Source organism: Erinaceus europaeus, unplaced genomic scaffold, assembly GCF_950295315.1.
Source record: "Erinaceus europaeus unplaced genomic scaffold, mEriEur2.1 scaffold_752, whole genome shotgun sequence".
Classification (NCBI taxonomy): Eukaryota; Metazoa; Chordata; class Mammalia; order Eulipotyphla; family Erinaceidae; genus Erinaceus; species Erinaceus europaeus.
Genome location: NW_026647324.1, coordinates 29,747 through 56,090, shown reverse-complemented (window position 1 = coordinate 56,090; position 26,344 = coordinate 29,747). Strand labels below are relative to the sequence as shown.

Below are 26,344 nucleotides of genomic sequence, written 5' to 3'. Positions count from 1 at the left end.
AATTTTCCTCGATTTTCATTGCATTTAAACATGCTACTTAAATATTACTTAGCTTATTAATTACTCATATACAGTAGAGTGAGACTCATCTAATATTCTTTCAGCAGTGTTTTGGAGTGTATTTATATATTAATGCACTTATTGAGATAGAAGATAGAGCTTTAGTTTTAGTCATAAAAAAAGTATCTCCACTTCCTACCCCAATTCCAGTACTCACCGCATGTCAGAGAAGTATGTCATCTCTATGGCTTACTTTATCATCATTTTTTTCTGTTGTGGGCAGCCCAAATAGGTGACTTTTATTTATTGACCTCCTTTTCAGAGATAGTAAAGATCAATTCTGCTGTGCTTCCTTATCTATGTAGACATCTGACTTAAGCAAGCACTCCCACTGTGATTTTCCAATTGAATTTGAGATGGAAAGGCTAAGTGAATTATTTTCATCTCAGATTGAAACACAAATGCTCAAGTTTTGAGAAAAAAATTATTATTTATTTATATTGAGGGATTCATTCTTTATAATGCAATCATTTTCATATGAGTATAATCTCATTATGCACCTGGCTCCTAAGCTTCTCATCTACCCCTCCCTCCCCTTCCTTCCCCAGAGTTCCTGACTTGATGCTATACACCATGCTCAGATCACATTTCACTTTGTTTTCTCCCTCCCTGTTCCTATTGATTAGGTCCTTTTATAAGTGACATCACTTGGTATTTGTACTGTTCTTTTTGGCTTATCTTACTTAACATGGTGTCTTCTAGTTTTATCCATGATGGTGCCAAGAAGATGACTTTTATCATTTTTGTCTGCCAAATAGTATTCTATTGTGTATACATACCAAAACACTCAATCGTTCATCTGTCCTTGGACATCTGGGTTGATTCCAAGTTTTGGCAATTGCAAATTGTGCTGCTATGAACGTAGGTATACACAGATCTCTTCTGATAGTTTTTTTTTTTTTTTTGTAAAACCCCAGGAGAGAAGTTCCTGGGTCATAGGGTAAGCCTATTTCTAGTGTTCTGAGAAATTTCTAGACTGCTCTCCACAAAGTCCTTCATTTTCCCTCACATCCTCCCCAACATTTATTTTTACTGTCTTTTCTAATATATGACATTCTCACAGGTGTAAAGTGGTGTCTTATTGTCTTTATTTGTACTTCTCTTATAATCAATGACTTTGAGTACTTTCTCATTTGTCTGTTGACTCTCAGGCTCTCTTCCTCTGTAAAATTTCTGTTCATGTCCTCACCTATTTTTCTGATGTTAAGTTTGGTGTTAAGTTTACAAGCTCTTTATGAATTTTTCTTATTAGTCATCTATCTGAAGTATGTTGTTTAAAGATCTCCCACACTGTAGGATATCTCTCTGTTTATTTGTATGTAACATTTTAATGACTGAAATACCTTGACTTAAGAATAGTGTTTGAGGGAATCAGCCGATAGTACAGTGGGTTAAGCACAAGGACCGGTATAAGGATCTCAGTTTGAGCCCCCGGCTCCCCACCTGAAGTAGAGTCGCTTCACAAGCGATGAAGCAGGTCTGCAGGTGTCTTATCTTTTTCTCCCCCTCTGTCTTACCCTCCTCTCTCCATTTCTTTTTGTCCTATCCAACGACAACATCAATAACAACAACAACAACAATAAAAAACAACAAGGGCAACAAAAGGGAATAAATAGATAAATAAATATAAAAAAGAATAGTGCTTGCATTAAAATGGGTGGTTAACATTGATTCAGTGCTTACAAAGTTACCCTTTGTAAGGTGAGTTCCAATTTTTGCTTTATTTAATAATACTATTTAAAGTTTGTAATCTAGACAATGCAATAATTGAAATGTAATATAGTCTTTATTAATAAAAAATCCAAAATGCTGTAGACAGGGATGATCTTTGTTTGTGAAGAAAAAACTATATTTTGATGTCCTTTTTAGTACATATGGATTCCATCATCTTTTCTCAAGTATAATAATAATAATAATGATAATGATAATAATAATAATAGTAATAATGCAAGTCATCTGGTGTTTGGGAATCCAGAATGCTGTTTAAGGCAAGTTAGGCATCACATACACCATAACTAAAAACCTTTGATCTGCAGCATCATTAGAGGGTTGTTGCTCTTTAGGTAACTGGAATTCCTAAAACTGTCCACTGTGCCTAGGTCATTTTGTTCAGCTGCATAAGCAATTCCTTTGATGGAGGACTGGTTTTCTATGACACTAACATTATTTCAGCAGAGAAGGTAGTGTTTGATGTGTTGCAATTTGTATTACATGGCCATGGAACATCCCTGGACATTAGCTCAGGAGGAGGGGCTGCAGGTAGGAGGAGCTATTGCTGAACACATTTAATGACAGAATGAATTGGAAATTCAGAGATTGCTGTGCAGTCAGCTTTGAACACCTGACCCCTCCCCCACAGCTTTCTTTCACGTTAATTACAAAAATTCAAAGCAAAATCCTTAAAAATATATGTAATTTCATTTAATTGTAGTCACAGATCAACGTCTTCAAAATGACGAGGATTTTGACAGCTTGCAAAGTGGTGAAGACCCTGAGGGCTGGGTTTGGCTTTACCAATATGACAACACACCATCAATGGAAATTTTCAAAACCTGGCGTCAGGCTTCTTTCTGTCAAGGTAATATAACTATATTCATGATTTCCAGTAAAAATCGTGTGGGGGTGTGGGAAGCAAAGTGTCACAAAGAAAATACAGTCTGGACATGGTTCAGAATGCTGATTTATTAATGTCTGCTTGACTGTAGAACATACTGATTTAGCAAATGCTCATTTTTCTTCGTTTAAAGTAAAATTGCAGCAATTTTCACTCAGTTTAAAAATGGGTTAGGGGGGTGGGTGGTGGTGCACCTGGTTGGACACACATGTTATAATATATAAGGACCTGGGTTCGAGAGCCCAGGTCCCCACCTGGAGGGGGAAAGCTTCACAAGTGGTGAAGCAGGGCTGCAGGTATCTCTCTTTCTCTCTCCCTCTCTACCTTCCCCTTTCTCTCAGTTTCTGTTTCTATCCAATAAATAAATAAATAAAGATAATAAAAGTTAATATATATGATTAAAATTGGTTAGAATTCCTTTGAACATGTCAGAATGCAAGGGTTTTGTTTAGAAAAACAGGTACTTAAAAGTCTTCAAGACTCTCTCTCTGTTCCTAGATACTGTTGTTCTCATTATGGGTCAAAAAGGGAATTTGCTTCTCTATGTAAGAGCCACATCACCACAGGAAGTGTCTAAGTCCTATTCTATTTTGGTACTGTAGAGTTTTCTCATTTGACTGTCACCTTCTTTTTAAAGGAAAATGTGTACACAAGTTTTGATATTTGCTGATGACCACAGAGACATGGTTCTTGTTTTATCCTTTTCCTCCTTATCCCTTCCTTCAGAAGGCCAGATCTAGTACTTTTATTTAGCAGATTAAGACAGTGAGACAGTTCACAGCTTGAATGCTGCACCTCCGAGTATATTTGCCTATAGCTGACGAGTAGGTGGAAGAGGAAGCATTAAGAGTCCATCTCCCATCACCTACTACTGAATTTTGAAAGTCCAGTGAGAATTTCTATTCTCTCCTACAACTTTATGAAGACATTTATTACCAGAGAAACCTGAAAGTACTCCATGGGAAACATGCCAATGAAAATCATCTTTTGATTCTATAAAGTTTAAGTAATCACAGTAGCTTTACATAGACTGCTTCTATAGTAATAAGGACTGTAGAAAGTGAAGTTGAGGAAAAATCCTCTGCTAATGTAAACATAGGTTCTAATAGTTTGGAGTTCTGTACTTTGAATGTCCACCGGGATGGCCAGAGCTCTCCCAAATGCACCCATAATGTCTGTTCTTTAGGGAGCTAAAGCCAGGATTGAGTATGACTGTTAGCAGTGAATAATCATCTGCAGCCCAATTTTTGGATTGGAAAAGAATAAGATTAAGGGGCCTGTTGGTGGTAAATCTGGTTGCACACACATGTTACAATCAATGTGCAAGGACCTGGGTTTGAACCCCAGTTCTCACCTGCAGGAGGAAAGCTTAATTATTAGAGAAGTAGTGTGCCATTTCTATCTATCTGTCTGTCTGTCTGTCTGTCTGTCTGTATCTATCTATCTATCTATCTATCTATCTATCTATCTATCTATTTATCTATCTATCTATCTATATGTCTATATATCTATCATCTATCTATCTCCCCTTCCCCTCTCAATTTCTGGCTGTTTCTATCCAATAAAGATAATTAAAAAAGGAATAAGGGTAAAAGAAAAGGAAGACAGAGGCAGAAGAGTTGAGGAGGGAGGGAGGGAATTGAGAGAAAGAGAGAGAGAGAAACTACTCAGGAAAGTACAAAAATGCTACCACTTAGATATAATTAAGAAACCCAGTTATTTTCTTATTAAGTTTTCTGAATCAACAGAGTTGGAATGTCTATATGGTCTAAACCATTATCAAAGATACAGTGACTAGACTTTGAGAGTGAATTTTATTGTCGGTAATAGTTCATGATTATACATATCGTTCTGGGGAGAATAAAAAGTAATGAAATAGTTTTCACCCTGAGTTAGATACACTTGCTAAGACTTCAAAAGGTGTGTCCTTGAAAATGTTTTTCTTCCCTTAGAAATAGGTGATTAGATACAAGTGCATCTCTATTAAGCACTAGAAACAGATATTGAGTGACACTCCTTAAAATGGCATAGATGTGACTTATATAAAAATCAGAACTCCATGATCATAAAGTACACTCTACAGCCACACAGTGGAGTAATGATGACAGTAGTTCTTCTGACTTCTGCTGGCAGATCTGCTTTAAGGGTTCTGGCAAAGTTCACAGCTAAGAATGACAAATTTGTTGGAGGGATAAACCATCAATTCATGGTGTAAAAGTCATCACTTATACTCAGTCACTACTGGTCAATGTTTTGGAGGAATGCCAGGTATGAAAAAAAATAGCAGTTCTTGAACTTCAACGTAGTGAATTAAAAAATTCTGTACAGCAGTGAAAGTGGACATATGTTATTGATCACTTATTTTTGAGACAGTCCTCTACATATTTTTTATCCTTGTCTTTACTTTTAAAACTAATTGTTTTTAAAGGAAGTTATGTCCCAAATCACCACTTTTCGAGTTTTGCTTTACAGACCATCAAGATCCTTAGGGTTTAATTATTTAATGGTCAGTGAAGAACAGTGAGAATAGTCCCTGGAAGTTAGTACTTTATAAGTAAATCATGCCACATACTGTGTGAACAGTGAACAGATACATAAGTATCGTCCTATAAACCTGTTGTCTTTTTGTTTAGGAGGTCACTTTTTCCTCTCCTTTTGGCCCCACATGGGAAGGGTAGAATTGACAACAGTGATCCATTTGCACTTTTATGTGTCTTTTTTTGCATATTTGTTTGTGACTAATATTTATAGAGTATATACCATGCCAAGTACTGGTTATACCTGATTCATAGTTAAGAAAAAAAGAATTTCAAGGGGCTCTCTATTTTAAAGGCATTTCATATAAAGGGTATACATGATCCAGATCTTTAATGCACAAAAGTTTGAGAGATATTAATACTTTCCTTAGTATTGAAAATGTTTAAATGTAATTATTGCATCCAGTCAGCTATAGTTGTGTGGTAGAAAATATACTGCATGGTTTAAGAAAATATCTAACTGCTCCCTCTTATGCGTTGTACTATATCACGGATTGGGTCAAGTAACATATTCCTTTTAAACCTAAATATTTTGTCACCTGTTTTGTGGAACTAATTCTTGATTTATTCAGAGGAGTTATGATCTTTATGCATAATCAATGCTTCAAAATCCATTAGGTATCTTAAAAGCTGGATATTTAAAACAAATATGTTCTGTACATTTTGTTTGAAAGGCTTAATGGGAAGTTAGATAAAAGTTTCTTCTATTTATTTATTTACTTATATTTACTTTAGTTTTTATTGTATCAGGGTTACCAATGGGGGATCAGTACTAGAACTGCAAATCTACTGCTCCTAGCATCTTTTTTTTTTCAACTTTTTTTCTTTTCTATTTTTATTTGATAGGACTGAGGAAATTGAGAGGGAAAGGAGAGATAGAGAGGGAGAAAGAGAGACACCTGCTGATGTGCTTCACTGCTTGTGAGGCTTCCCCTTGCAGGTTAGAAGTGGGTGTTCGAACCTGTGTCCTTGTGCATGGTAATATGTGTCTCAACTGAGTACACTAGGGACCAGACCCCTCTTCATGTCTTTTAATGCACTACAAAGTTGTTCAATAATGCCTGATATTTTGAAAGAAAGTATTTAATTTTTTATAAATATAAATATATGTATTTAATTTTTAATTAAATATTTAAATTTTAATTAAAATATTTAATTTTACCTAGATAGTCAATATCTAGGGAAGTATTTAAAATGATTGAATCTAGGTGCCAGTTCAAGCCTCTGTTCCCCATCTGCAGAGGAAAAGCTTTGCGAGTAGTGAAGCAGGGCTGCAGGTGTCTCTCTGCCTCTCTTCCTCTCTGTCCTTCCCTTCCTTCTCGATTTCTGGCTGTTCTCTCTCCAATAAATAAATAAAGGTAATAAAAATATGATTGAATCTAGAGAGATGTCTTTTTTGTTTGGGTAATTTCAGTTTCAAAATCAGGGTGTACATGTTGATATCCAAATTATTTAAATAATAAATAAACAGAGTTTATAACATGGCAGTATACAGGGAGAGTAACAACTGAAAGCTAGTAGATTAACTTAATCTTGGACTTCAAGAAATTTACAAACTTGAAAAACTAAGGTCACAGTCTCAGAACATCACAAAACTACATAGTTTGATTTTTACTCAGAAATGAGCTTTGAATTCAAAGATATTAAATTGTAAAGGTCAAGTTTCCCATGAATAGAAAAGGGCTCAATAAGTACTGCTTGTAGCATTAATCCACTTTTTTTTTTTAAGGGAGACTTATATTACAATTATGCCAGGACACTGGTGGTGCCAAGTGGCCTTTCCTTGGTACTTCAGATACACATAAGCTCCCAAAGAAATTATTCCCTTTGAATTGTTTTCATCTTGTAAAAATTATATTCTGCTTCCAACAATGAAGTATGTATTTAGCTCAATCTTAAGGAGCCACTGCCATTTGATTAAAAATTGGTACCTATAAAACCCCCCATAGTTAGGATCATTTAGTTGTACTGTAGTAGCTTTAAGGATATTCACAATAAACAGTTTGTTGTTCTATTGGAGTCTCTGTTCCTATTAAAGGTGAGGGTTGGGAGCCAGTTATCACACACTTTCTAGAATAACTATTAGTTTAGAATACTACTTATGGAGTTGGGCAGTAGCTCAGTGGGTTAAGCGCAGGTGTTGCGAAGCACAAGGACCGACCTGCTCAAGGATCCCAGTTCAAGCCCCTGGCTCCCTACCTGCAAGGGGGGTCACTTCACAAGCAGTGAAGCAGGTCTGCAGGTGTATATCTTTCCCTCCCCCTCTCTGTCTTTTCCTTTTTTCTCAATATCTCTCTGTCCTATCCAACAACAACAACAGCAATAATAACAGGAGCGACAAGGGCAACAAAAATGGAAAAAAATGGCCTTCAGGAGCTGTGGATTCATGGTGCAGGTACCAAGCCCCAGCGATAACCCTGGAGGCTGTGGTGCACCCGGTTAAGTGCACCCATTACAGTGTACAAGGGTCTGGGTTTGGACCCTTGGCCCTCACCTGTAGGGGGGAAGCTTCATGAGCAGTGAAGCAGGGCTGCAGGTGTCTCTCTCTCTCTCCCTCTCTGCCTCCCCCTCCCTCTTTCTGGCTGTCTCTGTCCAATAAAGAAGTAAATAAATAAAAATAATTTAAAAAAGAATGTACTACTTATAGAAAATTTAGAGTTGATTTCATTCACCATAATCCAAAAGTTAAATAATAAATTATATTCCAATTGTAAGTGGGCAGGTTTAGAGTTGGTTTTGGTTATTAGTAACTTTATGTATTGTTGGTGCATATTTAACTGGGAAATGACATATGTTTTGAACATTTCTTTTTTAAAAAATATTTATTTTATTTATTCCCTTTTGTTACCCTTGTTGTTTTATTGTTGTAGTTATTATTGTTGTTGTTGTTGTTGGATAGGACAGAGAGAAAGGGAGAGAGGAGGGGGAGACAGAGAGGAGGAGAGAAAGATAGACACCTGCAGACCTGCTTCACCGCTTGTGAAGCGACTCCCCTGCAGGTGGGGAGCCGGGGTTCGAACTGGGATCCTTATGCCGGTCCTTGTGCTTTGCGCCACCTGCGCTTAACCCGCTGCGCTACAGCCCAACTCCCTGTTTTGAACATTTCTGTGTAACTCTTTTTTTTGGATCTATCTATCTATATAATTAATTAATTAATTAATTTAAGAAAGGACATTTTGAACATTTTTTATGTGGTCCACTTTTATAGTCCTGTCTAAAGACTAGACTCATTTTTTATCAATAGTAATTTTGACATTTTAAACTTTTTGCCATAAAACACTTGAAAGAGCTATAAAAGATCAGAAATCTATATTAGGGTTCTGCATATGACTGAGAGGTGGGTGGGCAGCAGTGCAGTGGGTTAAGCGCACATGGCGTGAAGCACAAGGACAGGTGTAAGCATCCGGGTTCGAGCCCTGGGCTCCCCACCTGCAGGAGGGTCGCTTCACAGGCAGTAAAGTGGGTCTGTGAGTGTCTGTCTTTCTCTCCCCCTGTGTCTTCCCCTCCTCTCTCGATTTCTCTCTATCCTATCCAGCAGCAACAACGGCAATGGCAACAATAAAAATAACATCTGCAACAACAGGGCAACAAAAATGGGAAAAATGGCCTACAGGAGCAGTGGATTCTTAGTGCGGGCACTGAGCTCCAGCAATAACCCTGGAGGCAGCCAAGTGACTTAGACTTGATGGCAAAGGTAGAATATTGAGAGAGGCTGTCACACTCTAAGGCCATGTTTTTCTTCTTTCAGTGTTGCGTCCTGGACACCTCACCCTTTACCATAGTCCCAGCTCTAAATGAGTGAATTATTGCTGGTGATATGCCCAACTGGTACTAGCCTTGGCAAAATGCCTCTCTCTCTCTCTCTCTCTCTCTTCCCCTCAAGTCTCAAGTTTCTATTTGATCATACTTAGCCAGATCTATGGGCAAATGCTAGAAGAAGAAGAAGCCAGATCTATTGATGATTTAAAGGTGTACTTGGGTTCTACTGCTGTGGAAACCGAGAACTCGTTTCTGCCTTCAATTCTGCATTAAGTTTTCTTTATATTTCCAATGGATTCCAAAGGTTTAGGCTGTAACACTTTTTAAAAAAAAATTAGACTTATTTTTAATCTTTTTATTTATTTATATTTGTTATTGGATAGAGACAGAGAGAAACTGAGAGAGCAGGGGGAGAGATACAGAGGAAGAGAGACAGAGAGACACCTGTAGGCCTGCTTCACTGCCAGGCGACTCCCCTGCAGGTGGGGAGCCAGGGCTCGAACCCAGATCCTTAAGTTGGTCCTTGTGCTTTGTGCCACGTGTGCTTAACCCGCTGCACTACCGCCCGACTCCCTGTAACACAGTTTCTAATATCTCATATGTAATGGTTATGCCAGGGTTCAATTCAAGGTTTTATGAGTTTTCTATGCAGTACCTAGTGACCTAGAAGAGAGGAGTATACATTAAGGTCTTTGAAATGACTGTAGGCTGAAGAAACCTACATTGACCAGGGTCAAATTCCTCATTCCTCATGTTCTCTGGTTTATACTTTTCATATGTTTGAATTTGACTTGTAAAAATCATTTCCAATCTCCTTTTTTTTTCCAGCTTAATAGAAGCATACTGATATTTAAAATTTGTAGGAAGATTATGGGCAATGACATTTTTGCAAATGAATCATAATTTTCTTGTATTACTAGAATTCTTCTGAAATAACTAAGCGTTTTTGCATGATGTATAACTAAATATAAAGTCACATTAATTTTACCATAAAATAAAATTAGTTCTTAATATTGGAAATTCTGCCCAGTTTTTGATTAATTTAACACGTAACAGATGTTTATTAAGTGCATATTATTAAAACTACACAATATGTTTCCTAATGGAATTTTTCTAAATGATATATTTATATATAATGAGAAACATAGCTAAAACAAAAATTACTTATGAATCTGACTCAATTGTTTATAAATGTCCAGAGCATAGAAGAATTCAAGTAAATGAACCTTAGGATTTTTTCCTCTTAGCATTGGCTTATATTTAACTAATGGTCAATGACTTAATATTAACTTAGGATGTTGTAAGGCTATTAACTCAGGATGTTGTAAGATTTCATTGATTATTGCTGTTACAGTACTTTGAAATCCTGAAGTATTAGGCAGTTTAAGTGCAGAGGTGTCTCATTACATATGATAGACAAAACACATAGTCTACTGTAATTCTGAGTTTTTTAGTATTTCTATGTTGCTTGTGGAACTCCAAGAGGGAAGGTTACATTTCCTCTACAGTAAAAGCACATCAAGATATAATCATTTATTTGATCAAAAAGTTTAGAGGGGAGAGAGAGAGAGTGAGAGACAGCACTGAAGTACTGTTACACAACTTGTGAAGCTTCCTCCTGCAGGTAAGGACCAGGGGCTTGAACTAGGTCCTTGCACATTGTAACATGTGCATTCAACCAAGTGTACCACAGCCCATACCCTAAGATACGATCTTTTTACCATATTATTTATGTAATGATAGACTAAAATTAATTCTGAGCTTTAAACTTCTCAATTTTCAAGACAATTTCCACATTTATTTTATCTGGGAGGATGAATACCGGCATGGACTAATAGATATGAAGCAAAAGATGAATCAGAAATCTAATGTATTACATTGCTTTAGGCCTTGGTAAAAATGGAAATAAACACATGAGGCTTTTACATTTTTCCGATTTGCAAATAATTTACATAGAAAAATGATTTAATAGCAATATAGTTAGATTCCCATAGTATGATTTTCACTTCCAGGGGATTTTTGAAACCACAATGTTTTGTGACTCAAATCTTCCATGGAACTTACTGATAAATTATCAATAGCTTTGAAGATTTAATATACAGAATATTTTCCTTGCAAATTTTTCTGCACAGGAGAAGAACCAGCACTGTTTACCCACTTCAAAAATGTCAAAGTATTATATTTAACACGAGGACACACAAACATCTATCTTTTTGCACAATTATACAGAAGCAAATTTATCTAGGATTTTAATGTGTCTTGCTACTGTACTTATGTCTGGAGCCATGGTTGTTGTTTAATCTGACTTCAGAATGTTCTAAACTTTTCCTCATGACATACTCAAGAATTCATTTAGACACTGCACTTTATTTCTGTATAAAACAAGCAAATTTTTGTTCTGTTTTTTAAAAAATATTTATTCCCTTTTGTTGCCCTTGTTGTTTTATTGTTGTAGTTCTTATTGTTGTTACTGATGTTGTTGTTGGATAGGACAGAGAGAAGTGAAGAGAGGAGGGGAAGACAGAAAGGGGGAGAGAAAGACACCTGCAGATCTGCTTCACCACGGGCAGCCGTGGCCTTGAACGGGATCCTTCCACCGGTCCTTGCGCTTTGCGCCACATGCGCTTAACCCGCTGCGCCACCGCCTGACTCCCTAAAACAAGCACATTTTTCTCTTTCTCTTTTTTGCTCATATTCTGAAAATAAACTTTTACAATCAGAGACTCAATAAGGGCCCTTGTTTTATATGATGGTAGATAATTTTGTAAATAGATTATTTCAGGGCAATACTGCTTTTAGGTGACATATTTTTTTCTCCATTAAGAAAATTATCACTATGTAGGGCTGGGTGATGGTGCCCCTGGTTGAGCGCACATGTTACAATGTGCAAGGACCAAGGTTGGAGCCCCCAGTTCCCACATACGGGGGAAAGCTTCATAAGGGGTGAAACAGGGCTGCAGGTGTCTCTCTGTCTCTCTCCCTCTCTGTCTTTCTCACCTCTTTTGATTTCTGGCTGTCTCTAGTCAATAAATACATAAAGATAATACAAAAAATTAAAAAGATAATAAGAAAATCATCACTATGTGCAAATACAAATCATGTTATTTTTCAGTTTGTTTCTTATACAATCCTCAAAGGTCTCTGTATGCAAATGTCCAATATAGGTATTCACCAAAAGTAATTTTAGACTGTAAGAAACATTTCATATTAACTCGCTTGCATTGTTACTATCTAAAGAACCCAGAACAACTAGTTTAAAATAAAGGACTAACATCATCAAAATTTTCACAGAATGATGCTGGGAAGGGGATTGCTAAATTAACAATGAAATTTTTAATAACATGATAATGAAGAAAAAGAATAACACAATAATTATGACCACATGGCTCAAAATTTTTAGGCTAAAATATAAATTGTTTGAATGTTGACTGTTACTTCTAAACCCTCTAAATCAGTTGAGCCTAACACCAGGGGCACATTTTTTTAAAGCTATTTGAAGGTGAATTTAGCTGTGTGAGTCCCATTAATAGTTATTGCCTTGCTCTTATCCCGGAAAATGCTTTTGAGACATCTACCCTTTTAAAGTCTGATTTCACACTGAGAGTTCTAGAGAGTAAAATCCTCGTCATTTATTTGTGGTCTCATAACAGTAATAAATCATCTTTCTGGAAAATAGGACTGTAATTGTAGGTTTAAAATTAATCTTAAGACAAAGTTAACATCTCTAAAGAGAAGAGAAACTTAATGAAAGTACCAGGTATGCTTATGTTATTCACTAAAAGCAAAGTATTTTATCATGTGGTAAAACAAATAAAAAATAATAAAGGGGGTCGGGCGGTGGAGGGGGTCGGGCGGTGACGCAGTGGGTTAAGCGCATGTGGCGCAAAGCGCAGGGACTGGCGTAAGGATCCCGGTTCGAGCCCCTGGCTCCCCATCTGCAGGGGAGTCGCTTCACAGGCGGTGAAGCAGGTCTGCAGGTGTCTATCTTTCTCTCCCCTTCTCTGTCTTCCCCTCCTCTCTCCATTTCTCTCTGTCCTATCTAACAACGAATTGCGTCAACAAGGGCAATAATAATAACTACAATGAAGCTACAACAAGGGCAACAAAAGGGGGGGAAAAATGGCCTCCAGGAGCGGTGGATTCATGGTGCAGGCACCGAGCCCAGCAATAACCCTGGAGGAGGAAAAAATAATAATAATAATAAAAAAAATATATTTCTAGCAAACAAACCAGCAATTAAAATTTCTACGTATAAGCAACTCTCCTCACAAAAATATATTTCAAGAGTAACAATGGAACAATTAAGTATATGGTTATCCCCTGCTTCTCATTTCGCTTTTATGAAAGATCTTCACTAGCACCTGCTTTTAATAATTGATAGAGTTCTGGAAAGTATTTTTTATGTTGTGGTAATAGGTGAGAACTGAAAATATCATTTAGCTTGCGTGACTATCAGTGATAGTGAGACTGCCAAGTTCTAGTACCTTATACATGCTGTGTATTTATCAGAGCCTTCTTCATGTTAATGTTATTCTAGATTTATATGCTATTTTGGTATAAACTTTCTGGTTATCTCTCAAATCTGGAATATTTAAAGAAAGGTTTCTGAAAAAACCTACTGGTTATTGCTTCTTGCTTTCTGCCATTTTGGTTCAGGAAGGATTTCATAGGACACTGCGTTCAGATAGTGAGGGAAAACTGTATGCAGAAGAGTTTCATTTTCACCCATTTCAGTGGAAAATCTATAGTAATATAGTTTCCTGTTAGCAAGGTTCAGATGAATTCAATGTTTTGCGGTACTAGGGCATAAAGATCACTGATTTTAATCTTTAATATGCAAAATTATGTAAGGTCACAAGAAATTCAATCCTTTTCTAATAATTCCATAATATATTTCCAGATACACAAAGTTTATATTTTACAGGCTAAAGAAATAAAACTATGAACATGAATTAGCTGTAATACATTTCATTGTTATCTATATTGGTTACAAACTCTTGGAATTTATATATATTATTAGTGATTTAATAATTATTAATAAGATGGTAAGATAACAGAGGTGTAAGTCCACACATTTCCCTCCACCAGAGTTCCATGTCTCACCTCCTCCTACATGTATTTTTGAGGGGACACATGAATAGACAAACATTATTACATGGGTGAGAGAAAATATACCTTTTCAGAGTTGAATGTAACATTGTTAAGTGTAGATATTATTTAAATACTAGCTCAAGATCATTTAAGATTTTTTTAGAAGTTGCAGAATATTATCTCCCACTTTGAGTTTTATTTGAGGCATTCACATTCTAAATTTGTGTTTAATGCCTTTCTGAAATAGTCCATGTACAGCCTCTGCTCTTGAAAGTTGAACAATTTAGGGTTATATCAACTTTGACTAGAAACTTTGATTAGCCTCTAGGTACTATGTTAAACTCACACAAAGTCTGGCGTAATGCCTATGTTTTAAAAATACACAAGAAAATGAACTCTTTTAGATATTTGCATTATTCTATACACATCTAATACTTCCTGAATTGGAATTTCATAAATAGTAGAGCTTCATTTCCTGAGGTTCTCTACAGATTTTGGCTTGTTATAAAGACTCAGTTTAAACTCTCTTCTGAATTAGATGATTTTGAAGCAGATGCTGAGACGGCATTAGGGGAGCCAGATACAAACGAAGGATTGACTTCATTGAGTGGAATTTTCAGGAGTAACCTTTGGACTGAGAAGTAAACTGTGATTCAGGTTTAACAAAGGTTGAGTCATCCTGTAGGACACTCTTGTCCATCTTTTACCTGTGAGGAAACTTATGTCCCAGAGAATGCAATCAATGGTGACATATCACGTTGGTATTTTACAGAGTTACAACCAGATCATTGTTTATTGACTTGGGTCTGTTGCAACTTACTCATGACAGTTTTGTATTAAAGTCCCTTATACCTAAATTTAAGTGTTGTTCATGAGTGAATTAGTTTTTTATCCTTTTTTTCATCAAATGAGACATCGAGAAGAAGACAGGAGACACAGAGAAGTGACACCTGCTTCTCTCTACCACCCATGAAGTATCTATCCTCCAGGAAGACAGGGACCAGAGGTTTGAACCCAGATCTTTGCATATTATTGTTGTCCTTGCACTGCCTGAGTTTCTTTTTACCCCCATTACACCTTTATAAAGCATTTGTAGATATAAGCTTAGAAGAATATTTCAGTTTAAATTGAACTTTTCTTCATATTGCCTTAGTAGGTCCCAAGTGACATGGCTATATTAGAAACCACCATTTCTCCATTTCCTAGTGTAATGATCATGATTTCTTAGCTCAATTGTAAAATGAGAAGCTTAATATTACCTGTCTTATGACTTTGTGAGCAACAGATAAGAAAATCCCCTGATAGCCTAGACGATAATGCCTAGCACATCAATAATGTTGATGATTAATATCTTAAGGAAGTGAGCAGCACACAGTTCTTAGTAAGGGCAATGCGTTTTCAAATAATAGCTTAATAACATAACTTCCTAAGTCTACTTGAAATCAGATAATTTTCTCAGAAAATATAATTCTATCATTCATTTGTGCAAATACTACTTATCTTCTGCATATAGATTTTAATAAGCATAGATAACAATAAATGCCATCTGGCTTATGTTTTAGCAGGGTCTCATTAAAACAGTGCCAAAGGGTTGAAACAAAGCAGTGACAAGTCCATCTATTTCTGTAAGACATGCTTAAGAAATGTTATTTTTTTAATTTTCAAATACCCTTATTATTCTAGAACTTAGAACTAAACAAAAATGGGAAATACTTTAAGATATAAGTTCAAACTAGACATATCTTTTATTAGTATTTTTAAAATTAATCACACAAATGTTTACTGAGTTTCAAGTGTTTATTGGATTATATGTCAACCTTAAAGGTGAAAAAAAAAATACAGCAGTCCTAGTTCTTTTAGAGAGAGGTGAGAATGGTTGAAATCTATTAGGACTTTGATGTAGAAGCGTGATATAAATTTGAGAGTACAGCAGTGTATTTACATAAATTCAGTGTTGACATATAGTAAAAATTAGTAAGCATTTTATGTAAAATGTAAAAGAAGAAAAATGTAAGTGAATTTAGTTTTATTTCTGCTCTCCAGTGATCAAAAATTAGGTAAAGGACACCTGTAGCCATCCTTTGGTATCCATAAGTGATTGGTTTTAGGATCCTATTAGAAACCCAAATCTTATTGATGTTTAAGTCCTTTTTATCCATGGATTCCACATTGTAAGACTCAACTAATTGACCTATAAAGTTGTTTGATTTGTAGAGTCCGAAATTACAGACATCTCACAAATGTGAACAAGTGCAGTTCAAATCTGTATTGTTCAAGGGTCAATTAGAATTAATACTAATAATGGAATCAGTTTATCAGTAGACCCAAAGAGTCAAGCTTAGAAAACACCATTTAGAATCTTTGAAGACATCCGTTGTATGAAATCTCACTAGTAGAGAAAAGTCAATGTACATATAAGCACTAGCAGCTACCCAGCCTCAATTCGTTCTACCTTCATTTTCCAGCTTTTAGTGTGAAGTAAAACTGTGAAGACTATTGTCTTTTGAAGAGAAAGTAAAACATTAGTAAACAAGCAAATAAACAAAACCATCCAGAAGTCAGCGGGCATCAAAGAATTGTCTTGAAGCAGCACAGTGTTAGCATGTGGACTGTAGTTCAAAGAAACATTGCTAGACAGAGAAGAGCAGATATGATATAAAAGTTGAGTGAAACTCACTGTAAGTCTCATTCTATCCCAATTTGTCATCTGAAATATTCATAAGGCTAAATTTTCTTAGAATAATTTTTAATTGGGGGTTAGAGTATGTTGCAGACACCTATCACAGGGAGATGAGAAATTGTGCCAATATACCACAACTGTGCAGTAATTCATTAAACTCCTTCTACAATTAAAAAAATAAAAAGTAAGTTATTTAATGAGAAATATATGTCAGATTGAAATCTACAACATAATACTTTCCCAGATATCTAACTGTAACTCAACTTTGACTTATTTTGTCCTGAAATTCATTGTTTCACATATTAATCATGTTTTAATTAAAAGACCGAGAGCAACAAGGGTTATAGTTGGGGCTTGGTGTCTGCCTAACTCCATTATTTCCTGCACATATTTTTTCAATATAGTTGAGGGACTGAGAGAGATACATGGAAAAAGAAAGAAAGAAACCTGAAGCACTTCTCCACTGTTTGTGAAGTTTCTTTGTAGGTATGGAACAGGGACTTGAACCTGGGATCTCACACATGATCATGTGTGTACTCCACTTTTTAGGTTCCCAACTTAATCTTCCTCTTTTATTTTTTTTCATACGTCTATTTATTTTATTTGAGAGGATGGATAGAAATTGAGAAGGGGGGGGGCTAGAGAGAGATACCTATGAGACTGCTTCACTGATCACGAAGCTTTGCCCTTGCACGTGGTGAACCCAAATTTGAGTCTGGGTCCTTGTATATTGTAACTTGTGCACTTAATGAGGTGCACTACTGCCCCCCCAATAATGCTTATGAACAGTCTTCTATATGGATAAAAATGAGTGCCATGTCACATGATACTTCATGCTAAAATTGTACCTCTGCTAAACTATAAAGATAAAAAGTGGGTCTTTTTTTCTCTTTGTCTTATTTTAAAATTTTATTTATTTTTTAATTTTCCCTTTTGTTGCCCTTGTTGTTTTTCATTGTTGTTGCAGTTATTATTGATGTTGTTATTGATGTCATCATTGTTAGATAGGACAGAGAGAAATGGAGAGAGGAGCGGAAGACAGAGAGGGGGAGAGAAAGATTCATACTTGCAGACCTGCTTCTCCGCCTGTGAAGCAACTCCTCTGCAGGTGAGGAGCCGGGGGCTCGAACCGGTATCCTTACACCAGTCCTTGCGCTTTGTGCCACCTGTGTTTAACTCACTGCGCTACCACCCAACTCCCAGTGGGTCTTTTTTTCTAAGTTTATCAGTATAGAAATAATCTGAGTACATATAAATCCAGTAATCTTTCAGTAAAAATGTTTCTAATGATAAAAGCAATTTCAAATATATGCAAATTTTTTTTCTGTTGTAACTTTATCTTTTTCATTGAATTAACTATTTCATCATTTAGCCATATTCTGCTAAACATTTAGCAGGCTATTTGACTATAGTAATTTTGCCAAAGTGTGAATAAAGCTTAATTATGAAGTAATGACTTTAAATGGAAGAATTGCATTGCCCACTTACATCTTTACTCAGTGAAAAATGAAGGAGAAAATGCTATTTGAAGTAGGGTTTTTCTTTTTAATTCCCTTACCTAATTTCTTAGTAAATAAATCTAATGGAATTAAGTACAGCTATAAATTACCAATTCTTTCTTACCCTTGTGAGCACAGCCTAACAGGAATCATTAAAATTTGACTTGGGGTAGATCAAGAGTGCAAATTGTAAGTCAATCTATATAGTTTAGAGAAACAAAGGCAGAATTCTGCAGTGCCATTGCTACATAATAGTTTTTCATTTATTCATTTGACCAAACTATATGCTGAGTACATAGTAATGTCAGAATTTTAAGAGTGAAAATATATCAGACTTTTTCGTCTGGCTTTTGATTTTTGAATTAAATGAAGAAATAAGGGAGAATATGCACATAGAGAACAAAACATCAGTTTTTATTACTAATGGAACTGTTTGGAGAAAAAGGCTGAGATTGATAACTAACTGCACTGCTTAGAGCTCCCGGCTCTGAGAAAAATATATTCGCTCACAGTCATCCTATCTAAGTATAACTAAGGACAGTTTTCTCTGTAAAGAGGGTTATAGAGGAATGGGGCAGTCTTTTTTTCCCCCTCTCTCTCTTTTGGGAGGACGTTGGGGTGGGCTGAGGGGTGTGGGTTGTGGAGTCATTAATGAAACTTCACTGCTCTGGCCTGACTTTGCACTACAGTGATAGAGAAAGAGAGGAAGAAAGGCAAAGATATAATGCAGTATAGCTTCCTACTGTACAGAGGGGGCTAAGCTTGAACCTGGGCTATGTGTATGAGAAAGCAAGTATGCTATTCATGTGAGCTATCTTGGTATCAAGGTATGCATTAAAAGAGCTGTAAAATGATTCTCTCTGTCATGAACTGTGGTCCTGAATTTGCACTAGGTGCTGTTGATAACTGTACTGGGCAGAAAGGTCAGTCTCTTTGTCTTTGATAGCTGGAGGAGAATGTTTACATATAGAGCAGTAAACTATGTGTCAGTTTGACTTTAACTTCAACTTCATAAACATGCTTCTTGTTTGTCTAATAATATACATATTTTTACGAGAGGCAGAATTTGAACAGGTAGACAGTTAGACAGGAGGAATAAGGGTAAGCATTTGAACAGGCTTGGGACATTGTATGTAATGTTTATGGAGCTAGCAATGAAGAATTATGCTATAATGAAAATGACTACTCAATTAAAATTAAGTCACTATGTGAATACTGACACAAATGGAATTTAATTTACATAGATATTTTTCTAAACTATTATAAGAATATTATTAAAATCTGTCGGGCTGCGCCATGGAGAAGAGAGAGAGGGGAGATCCGGAGCAGAGAGGGAACACAAATCTTTATTTGCACGGGCACCTCAGAGTTGGGTGAGAACGCAGTGGTTCGGGCCACGAGGAGATAGCAAAAATGGCCGCCTCCCAGACTACCCTCCCTTGTGTCTAATCACCAATGTGATTTCAGGCAAGAGAGAGGGGGGGAAGAAGAAGAGGGGCTTTATAGGGCAACAACCAGGAGTGACATGTCGGGACAGGATTGGTTGAAAAAGGCACTGAGAGAATATTGTGGGAAGTGGCAAAGCCTGAGGGGACAGCTTGGCGGATATGACTGCATCTGCATAATTCCCCAGCAAAAATCCCTGAGGAGAAGAAGTAAAATAAAATGCTGTATAGGTGTATTGAAAGGATTGAGGCCCTGTGTCACTGTGGTGTTATTATTCTCTATGTTACTGGGAATAGAAGGTTCTGGACAGGTCTCACATAGATGGATAACATTTTTACAAAGACTAGCAGGGATCTTTAAATTTTAAACTTCAAGCTCAAAATGATGAGTCAAATGAAAGAGCAAGCTGTTTTATTGAAGAGGAATCTTCTAAAAGAAACAATACTCTCACTACATTTTGTACCTGCAAGTTCTTCAGTATACTCTTCCTGAGGGGTCCTCTATTTTACCATTCATGTCCACACCTACCGCTTTTGCTAAGTGGGTACTGGAAACATGTATCCATGTATTTACAGTGCTTAGTATAATTCTTAGTACTTTGTATCAAAAGAGCTCAATGATAGTGTGGCTGGAATGCTTCAATTGCTTTATTAGCATAGTATATGTGAACTATGTTGTGATAGAAGTTGTTTATTTTGCAAAATTTGCGTTTATATTTATTTGGTGACTTTTCCTGACATTACACGAGTGTGTACACATCTCTCTCTCTCTCTCTTTCCTTTCAAAGTACCAACATGCCCTGGCAGTTGACATTTAAATTTTTGCTTGATGTTATAGCCAAATCCTAAGTTATTGATTCTATTTACATGAACTGAGGTCTCTAAATATCTTATGATGAGAGTATGGTGACTTCTTTTGGACTCATTCGAATAAAATAGCAGTTGAGGAACTGTTAGCTAAAGAGGGGATTCCAAATATAGCTCTTTGTTTAGAGTTCCTCCATCACTTCATAGATAAGTCAATTGGTGCTCATCATTTAAAACTCATCGGAGGCCAGTTTAGTTAAGTGGACTATAAAGAGCACTGTGGGTAATAAACAGAAGTCTTGTAACAGTATAATGTGTAGTGGAGAATAGGATTGGAAGATCTATAAAAACTGCCAAAGAGAACAACAATATAATTAAAAGACATATTGAACACAATCTCAGGGACTATTTCAGGAACAGTAAATGTCTCCTCAAATATAACCTGAAAAGATGGGAAGTAAAATAGAAAACTACTTCCATAGAGAGAAGGAAAAACACCAAATAAAGTTGAAGAACAGACTAACAAGAGTTTTCTTTCTGTTTGTTAGTTTTTATCGTTCTTTGAAATAATTGAATGGTATTTAATTCACAAGATAGACAATTTAGAAATTTTTATATGAAAATTGGATAGGAAAAACAAAAGGAAGGTATAAGCAGAGCTGACATTTTAGATAGGTATGCCTCAGAATTGTATAGACAGAAAACAATAGATATTTTCACTTCATATCTAAGTTTGGCCAACTAAATATTGTTATTTTAGATTCTATCAAAGTTATACATTATTAAGAAAAATGTTTCTTTCATTTTGTGAATGTATATAGGTTACACATGACTTCCTTAAGAACAGAAAATAATATTTTCACTATAAAACATTTTTGACAATAAATTTTTATTACGTGGGCCATAGAATTTCACTCAGTGAAACTTGACAGTTTTACCTGACGAATCCCTCCCCCTAATAAAAACTATCAGCATAGACATTTGAACAGCTTATTTGGAAATGCACTGAACACTGTAACTTTTATACATTGGAATCACCAATCTCTATCTTGAATTATACATAAACAAATAAGAATTGACAAAATAGAAAATATGAACATTTTGTTACTGTTTTTCATGTCTATATGACTTACTGAATGCAGAAGAAAATTCAGAAGTTGTGTATTAAGCTAATCTCTGTTAGGGAAGTGTCATCATTCATATTAAATTCATTAATTACTTTTTCCTTTCCTGCTGAGTGATTCCAAAAACTTTATCTGAAGGGTGACTTAATTTTCCAAGGAAAGGGTAAAATTCTTTTGGCTCTATTCACAGGCACAGTTACTCATGTGTATACACACACACACACACACACACACACACACACACACACACACTGTGCAGCACAATGTTTAATGTTTGTCTAGTTTTTCTCAGACACTTAACTTTAAATCCATGTATTATACTTCTGGTTGAAAAATAGTAAATTTGCTTGTTGACAGAAATATCTCAAATATATCAATTTCAGTGGGAAACACTAAAATAGTTTTGCGTGTAAGTATAAGTTATTGCTTATGCCCACTCACATACTGAAGTATTTAGGTTCACGGCATCTTAAAGATTATTGATCACTTCTCAGTGAAGAGCAGTGATTGGAATGTTGACACTTGGGAATTTTAAACCATAGAAAGGCACTGTATTTATACAGAGAAGATTATTGTGGAAAAATAGTAAGGCTTATTTCATTTTACTATTTGAAAATTGTGTGTATATAGTAAAGTTAGAGGAATATAGAAACAAATGGTCAGATTTTTTTTTTTACTGAATTTTTTTTTACTTATTGCATAGCAAGATGTGTGTGTGTGTGTGTGTGTGTGTGTGTGTGTGTGTGTGTATCTATCTGCATTAGGTGAGCGTGGAGGTGGGTACAAATATTATAGACATAGGGCTGGGTGTCTGTATCAACCAAGTGGCATGTCTGGTTGAGTGCAGATGTTACAATGCCAGGAGGACCCAGGTTCCAGCCTCTGGCCCCCACTGGCATGGGGAAAGCTTTGCAAGTGGTGAAAGCAGTGCTGCAGGTGCCTCTCTGTCTCTCTCCTTCTCTATCACCCCTCCCTTCTCAATATCTGGCTGTCTCTATCCCACAAATAAATAAAGTAAAGATAAAACAAAAATAAATATTATAGACAGTATGAGTACACTCCTAAAAAACAAGATAATGAAAGCAGAGAATGAGTTTATTTCTAACTTTAATTGCCACATTCAGTCCTGCACAGAGGTTGGCAACAATTTTATCCATTAACCAAACTTATTTTCTATAGCTCTATTCCCTTAATCCCTGACTATTTTGAAACAAATCTCAAACATCATTATTTTAAGTATCAATTTATATCTTTAAGAGTAGGACTAAATTATAACTGTAAATACTCAATTTAAATATTATGTTACTTTAACAAATATTACTATACTATTAAAATGTTGTATTTATTGAAAATATGTTATTTAATTCTAATGATGTTTATTCTTTTAAGCCATGTCAAATTAATTTTGTCAGAAAGCTTTTAACAGAGTCTATGACTTAACACATTTCTCTCCCCATGAATTTTATGGAAATTGAGGGATCTTAATTGTTTGGATGATATAACTTATACCACCTATGAGAAGTGGATGTGCCTGTTGCTTGATCAGTTTATCCATTGCCCTTCTCCTCTTCCTCCCCCTCTTCCTCTTCTTCCTCCTCCCCCTTCTCCCCTGCCTTCTTTTCCTCTTCTTCTTCCTTCTCCTCTTTCTTCTTTTCTTCCTCCTTCTCTTCCTCCTCCTCCTCCCTTTCCTCCTCTTCCTACTCCTTTTTTCAGAGGCAGGGCTTCACTACTTGGGCAACTTTTTCAGAGAGATAAGAGATTGTGAGACAGAGGAAGAAAGGGAAATACACTATAGTATAGAAGCTTCCCTCAGTGAGGTGTTGGGTCTGGCTCAAATCTGAACAGTTCATGGAAATGCAGTAGTTGTTCTTCTTGGCCAAGATTTTTATGCAGTTTGCTCAAAGATGATTAGTTTGGTGAAATACTTGAATTATGAATAACTTTAATCTAAAAAAGAGCCAGAGGTAGGTATATTAGCTAAACATTTTTTTTAAAAAAAGAAGGCAAAATTGAATATATTTTGAAGGGTAATACTGCTCACTTTTGGATTAGTATTAAGTGACAAAGTTTCAGTTTCTTCATGACCATAAAGCTCCCATGGAGGGGGTCACCCTTGGGACAACTCCATCAAATACAAAAACACAGTAGAACTCAATTTGGTAGATAACCCTGAAAATTTCTCCCAGCTTTAAGCCTCAGATTAATGATGAGCTGAATGGTACAGTTCAAAATAGTTTGCAAACTCATGATCTCCCCTTAAAGCTATACTTGAGCAAAGCTAGGGAATATTAAGAGGAGAAAAAAACAGACACTGCGTTTCAGCTAAATTGAAGTATCTGGATTGTTAATAACGCTGCAAATAGGCTTAACATAAACAGTGTATTGACATGCTTCATTTCCTCTTTTTTATATAGTCTTTTTATTTTTCTCATTTTTAAAATTATCTTTATTTATTTATTAGATAGAAAAGACCAGAAATTGAGAGGGAAGGGGGTGATAGAGAGGGAGAGAGACAGAGAGACACCTGCAGCGCTGCTTTACCACTTGTGAAGCTTTCCACTGAAGGTGGGGACCAGGGGCTTGAACCAGGGTCCTTGCACACTGTAATGTGTGCACTTAAGTAGGTGCACCACCGCCTGGCCCCCTATCTCCTCTTTCAAGCAAAAAAAAAAAAAAAACACCTGACAAGCACTGTATGTTGGGATGGGGGGAGTGACAAGAGAGAAACTCCAGATCTAAGAAGTATAGTTTTTATTAAATATAATGCACATTTATTTACTAGCTCTGTGTGTCATAACTTTGGATTACTTCCCTTCATCTGATTGCTTCATGTGTTATAGTCACGTATTTGTTTCCTTAGGCACAGACAGCACACATTGTCCTGGAAGATGGAACTAAAATGAAAGGTTACTCCTTTGGCCATCCATCCTCTGTTTCTGGTGAAGTGGTTTTTAATACTGGCCTGGGAGGGTGAGTAATGCTTCTCTTCCCAGATTTTATTCTTTCTCTATATAGAGGACTAACTGGATGATCTTATTCATAATGGGAAATTGAAATCACTGCACCACAGTAAGCCCATGTATTAACTTATTTATTGCAGTCATCCAAGGAAAGGGACACAGATATAAACTCCTCCTCCCTAATGCTGTAAATGAAAGAAAACATGGACACCTTGTTCTGTTGAAAGAATAAACCAGGACATACTTAATTTTGGAAACTCAGGGGCCAAAGACACAGGTTATGTTAGATTACAAAATGGATTTTTTTTTCCCTCCAGGGTTATTGCTGGGGCTCAGTTCCTACACTATGAATCTACTGCTCCTGATGGCCACTCCCCCTGTTTTTAATTGGATAGGACAGAGAGAAATTAATAGATGAGGGGGAAATAGGAGTAGGGGAGAGAAAGATAGATACTTGCAGCCCTGCTTCATCACTTGTGAAATGACTCCCTGCAGGTGGGGAGCCAGGGACTCGAACCCAGATTCTTGCATTTTGTAAAATTTGCACTTAACTTGGTGCGCCACTACCTGACACTCTAAAATGGATTTTTTTTTTTTTGTTGCCACCAGGATTATCTCTGGGGTTTGTTGCCTGCATGAAGAATTCATCACTCATGAGACCATTTTTTCCTTTCTTTTATTTGGTAGGATGTAGATAAATTGGGGGTTGGAGGACTGGAGGGGATAAAGAGAGCAAGAAAAAGAGAGGCACCTGCAGCACTGCTTCACTGTTGTGAAACATCCTTCCTGCCAGTGGGGACTGGAGACTTGAACCCAGGTCTTTGAACCTGATAATATGTCTGCTCACCATCAAGTCCCTTGAAATGACTTTTGTAAGGGAATGCATAGGTTTAGACTAGATAATTGAAACAAAAATTTTTGCAGGGCAAAGGATAGTGAATCCTTTCTAGTATCATTCCATTGGTAAAGTTAAGGATCAAATTTGTCATAGAATGTAGACCACAAAAGAACTAAATTCTTGATACTGATACAATTTTGCACTCTAGTATGAAAGCCAAAATAACAGATACATTTATTTTCTAAAAGAAATAATAATAAAAGGAGAATATATGTACAAGACTGATATTTTCAAAAAAATCTGTTGAGAAATTTTATTAAATTATGCTGCTATCTATATAGCAATGGAGATAAAGATTCACCACAGAAATTAGGTAACTGCTCTTACCTAGCTAACAAATGTTTGTCTGAGGACAATGAGGGAATGAGGAAATTGAAGTCGTGGTCTCAGCTTAATGTTGGCTGATTAGGTGGCACTGAGAAAATCATCTGCCTCCTCTAAGTCTTAATTTCTACATGTTAAACACAAGCAGACTAGATATTCCAAGAACACTGCATCAAAGATTCAATAGGATAAGCTTCTATAAAAACATTTGATAAATTCTTTAGGGAAATTCAGTTTACCTTATAAACACAAAGAGACACTAGGTTAACTGACATTGAGTATATTGATTGACCAAACCTCCATTACATATTAATGTATATTCTCTAAACTCCTGACTCTCTACTTGGAATGAAGAATATTCGACACTTTTTAAATAGTTCTACTGGTAATAACTTTAAATTACAGAGTATGAACCTGTTTGCAAAGATGTGCTTCACCAGGCAATTATTTAAGCTTTTCGACAGCACTAATTACTAGCTGTGTTAATATACCTGCCAACAAACAACTGTTTAATATAGATCAGAATGATGGAGGGCACTAGAGTTT

General features: G+C 36.1%; 1 protein-coding gene across 1 annotated transcript in view; it reads left to right on the top strand.

Moving 5' to 3' along the window:
• The first annotated feature begins 2,374 nt into the window (after positions 1-2,374).
• Positions 2,375-26,344, top strand: part of LOC132536302 (carbamoyl-phosphate synthase [ammonia], mitochondrial-like) — a 50,145-nt gene continuing 26,175 nt past the window's right edge. Inside the window, exons 1-2 of the mRNA XM_060183927.1 lie at positions 2,375-2,638; positions 24,477-24,586. Of these exons, the coding sequence (XP_060039910.1) occupies positions 2,513-2,638; positions 24,477-24,586 (236 nt within the window). The 5' untranslated portion in view covers positions 2,375-2,512. The remainder of the gene's footprint in view (positions 2,639-24,476; positions 24,587-26,344) is intronic.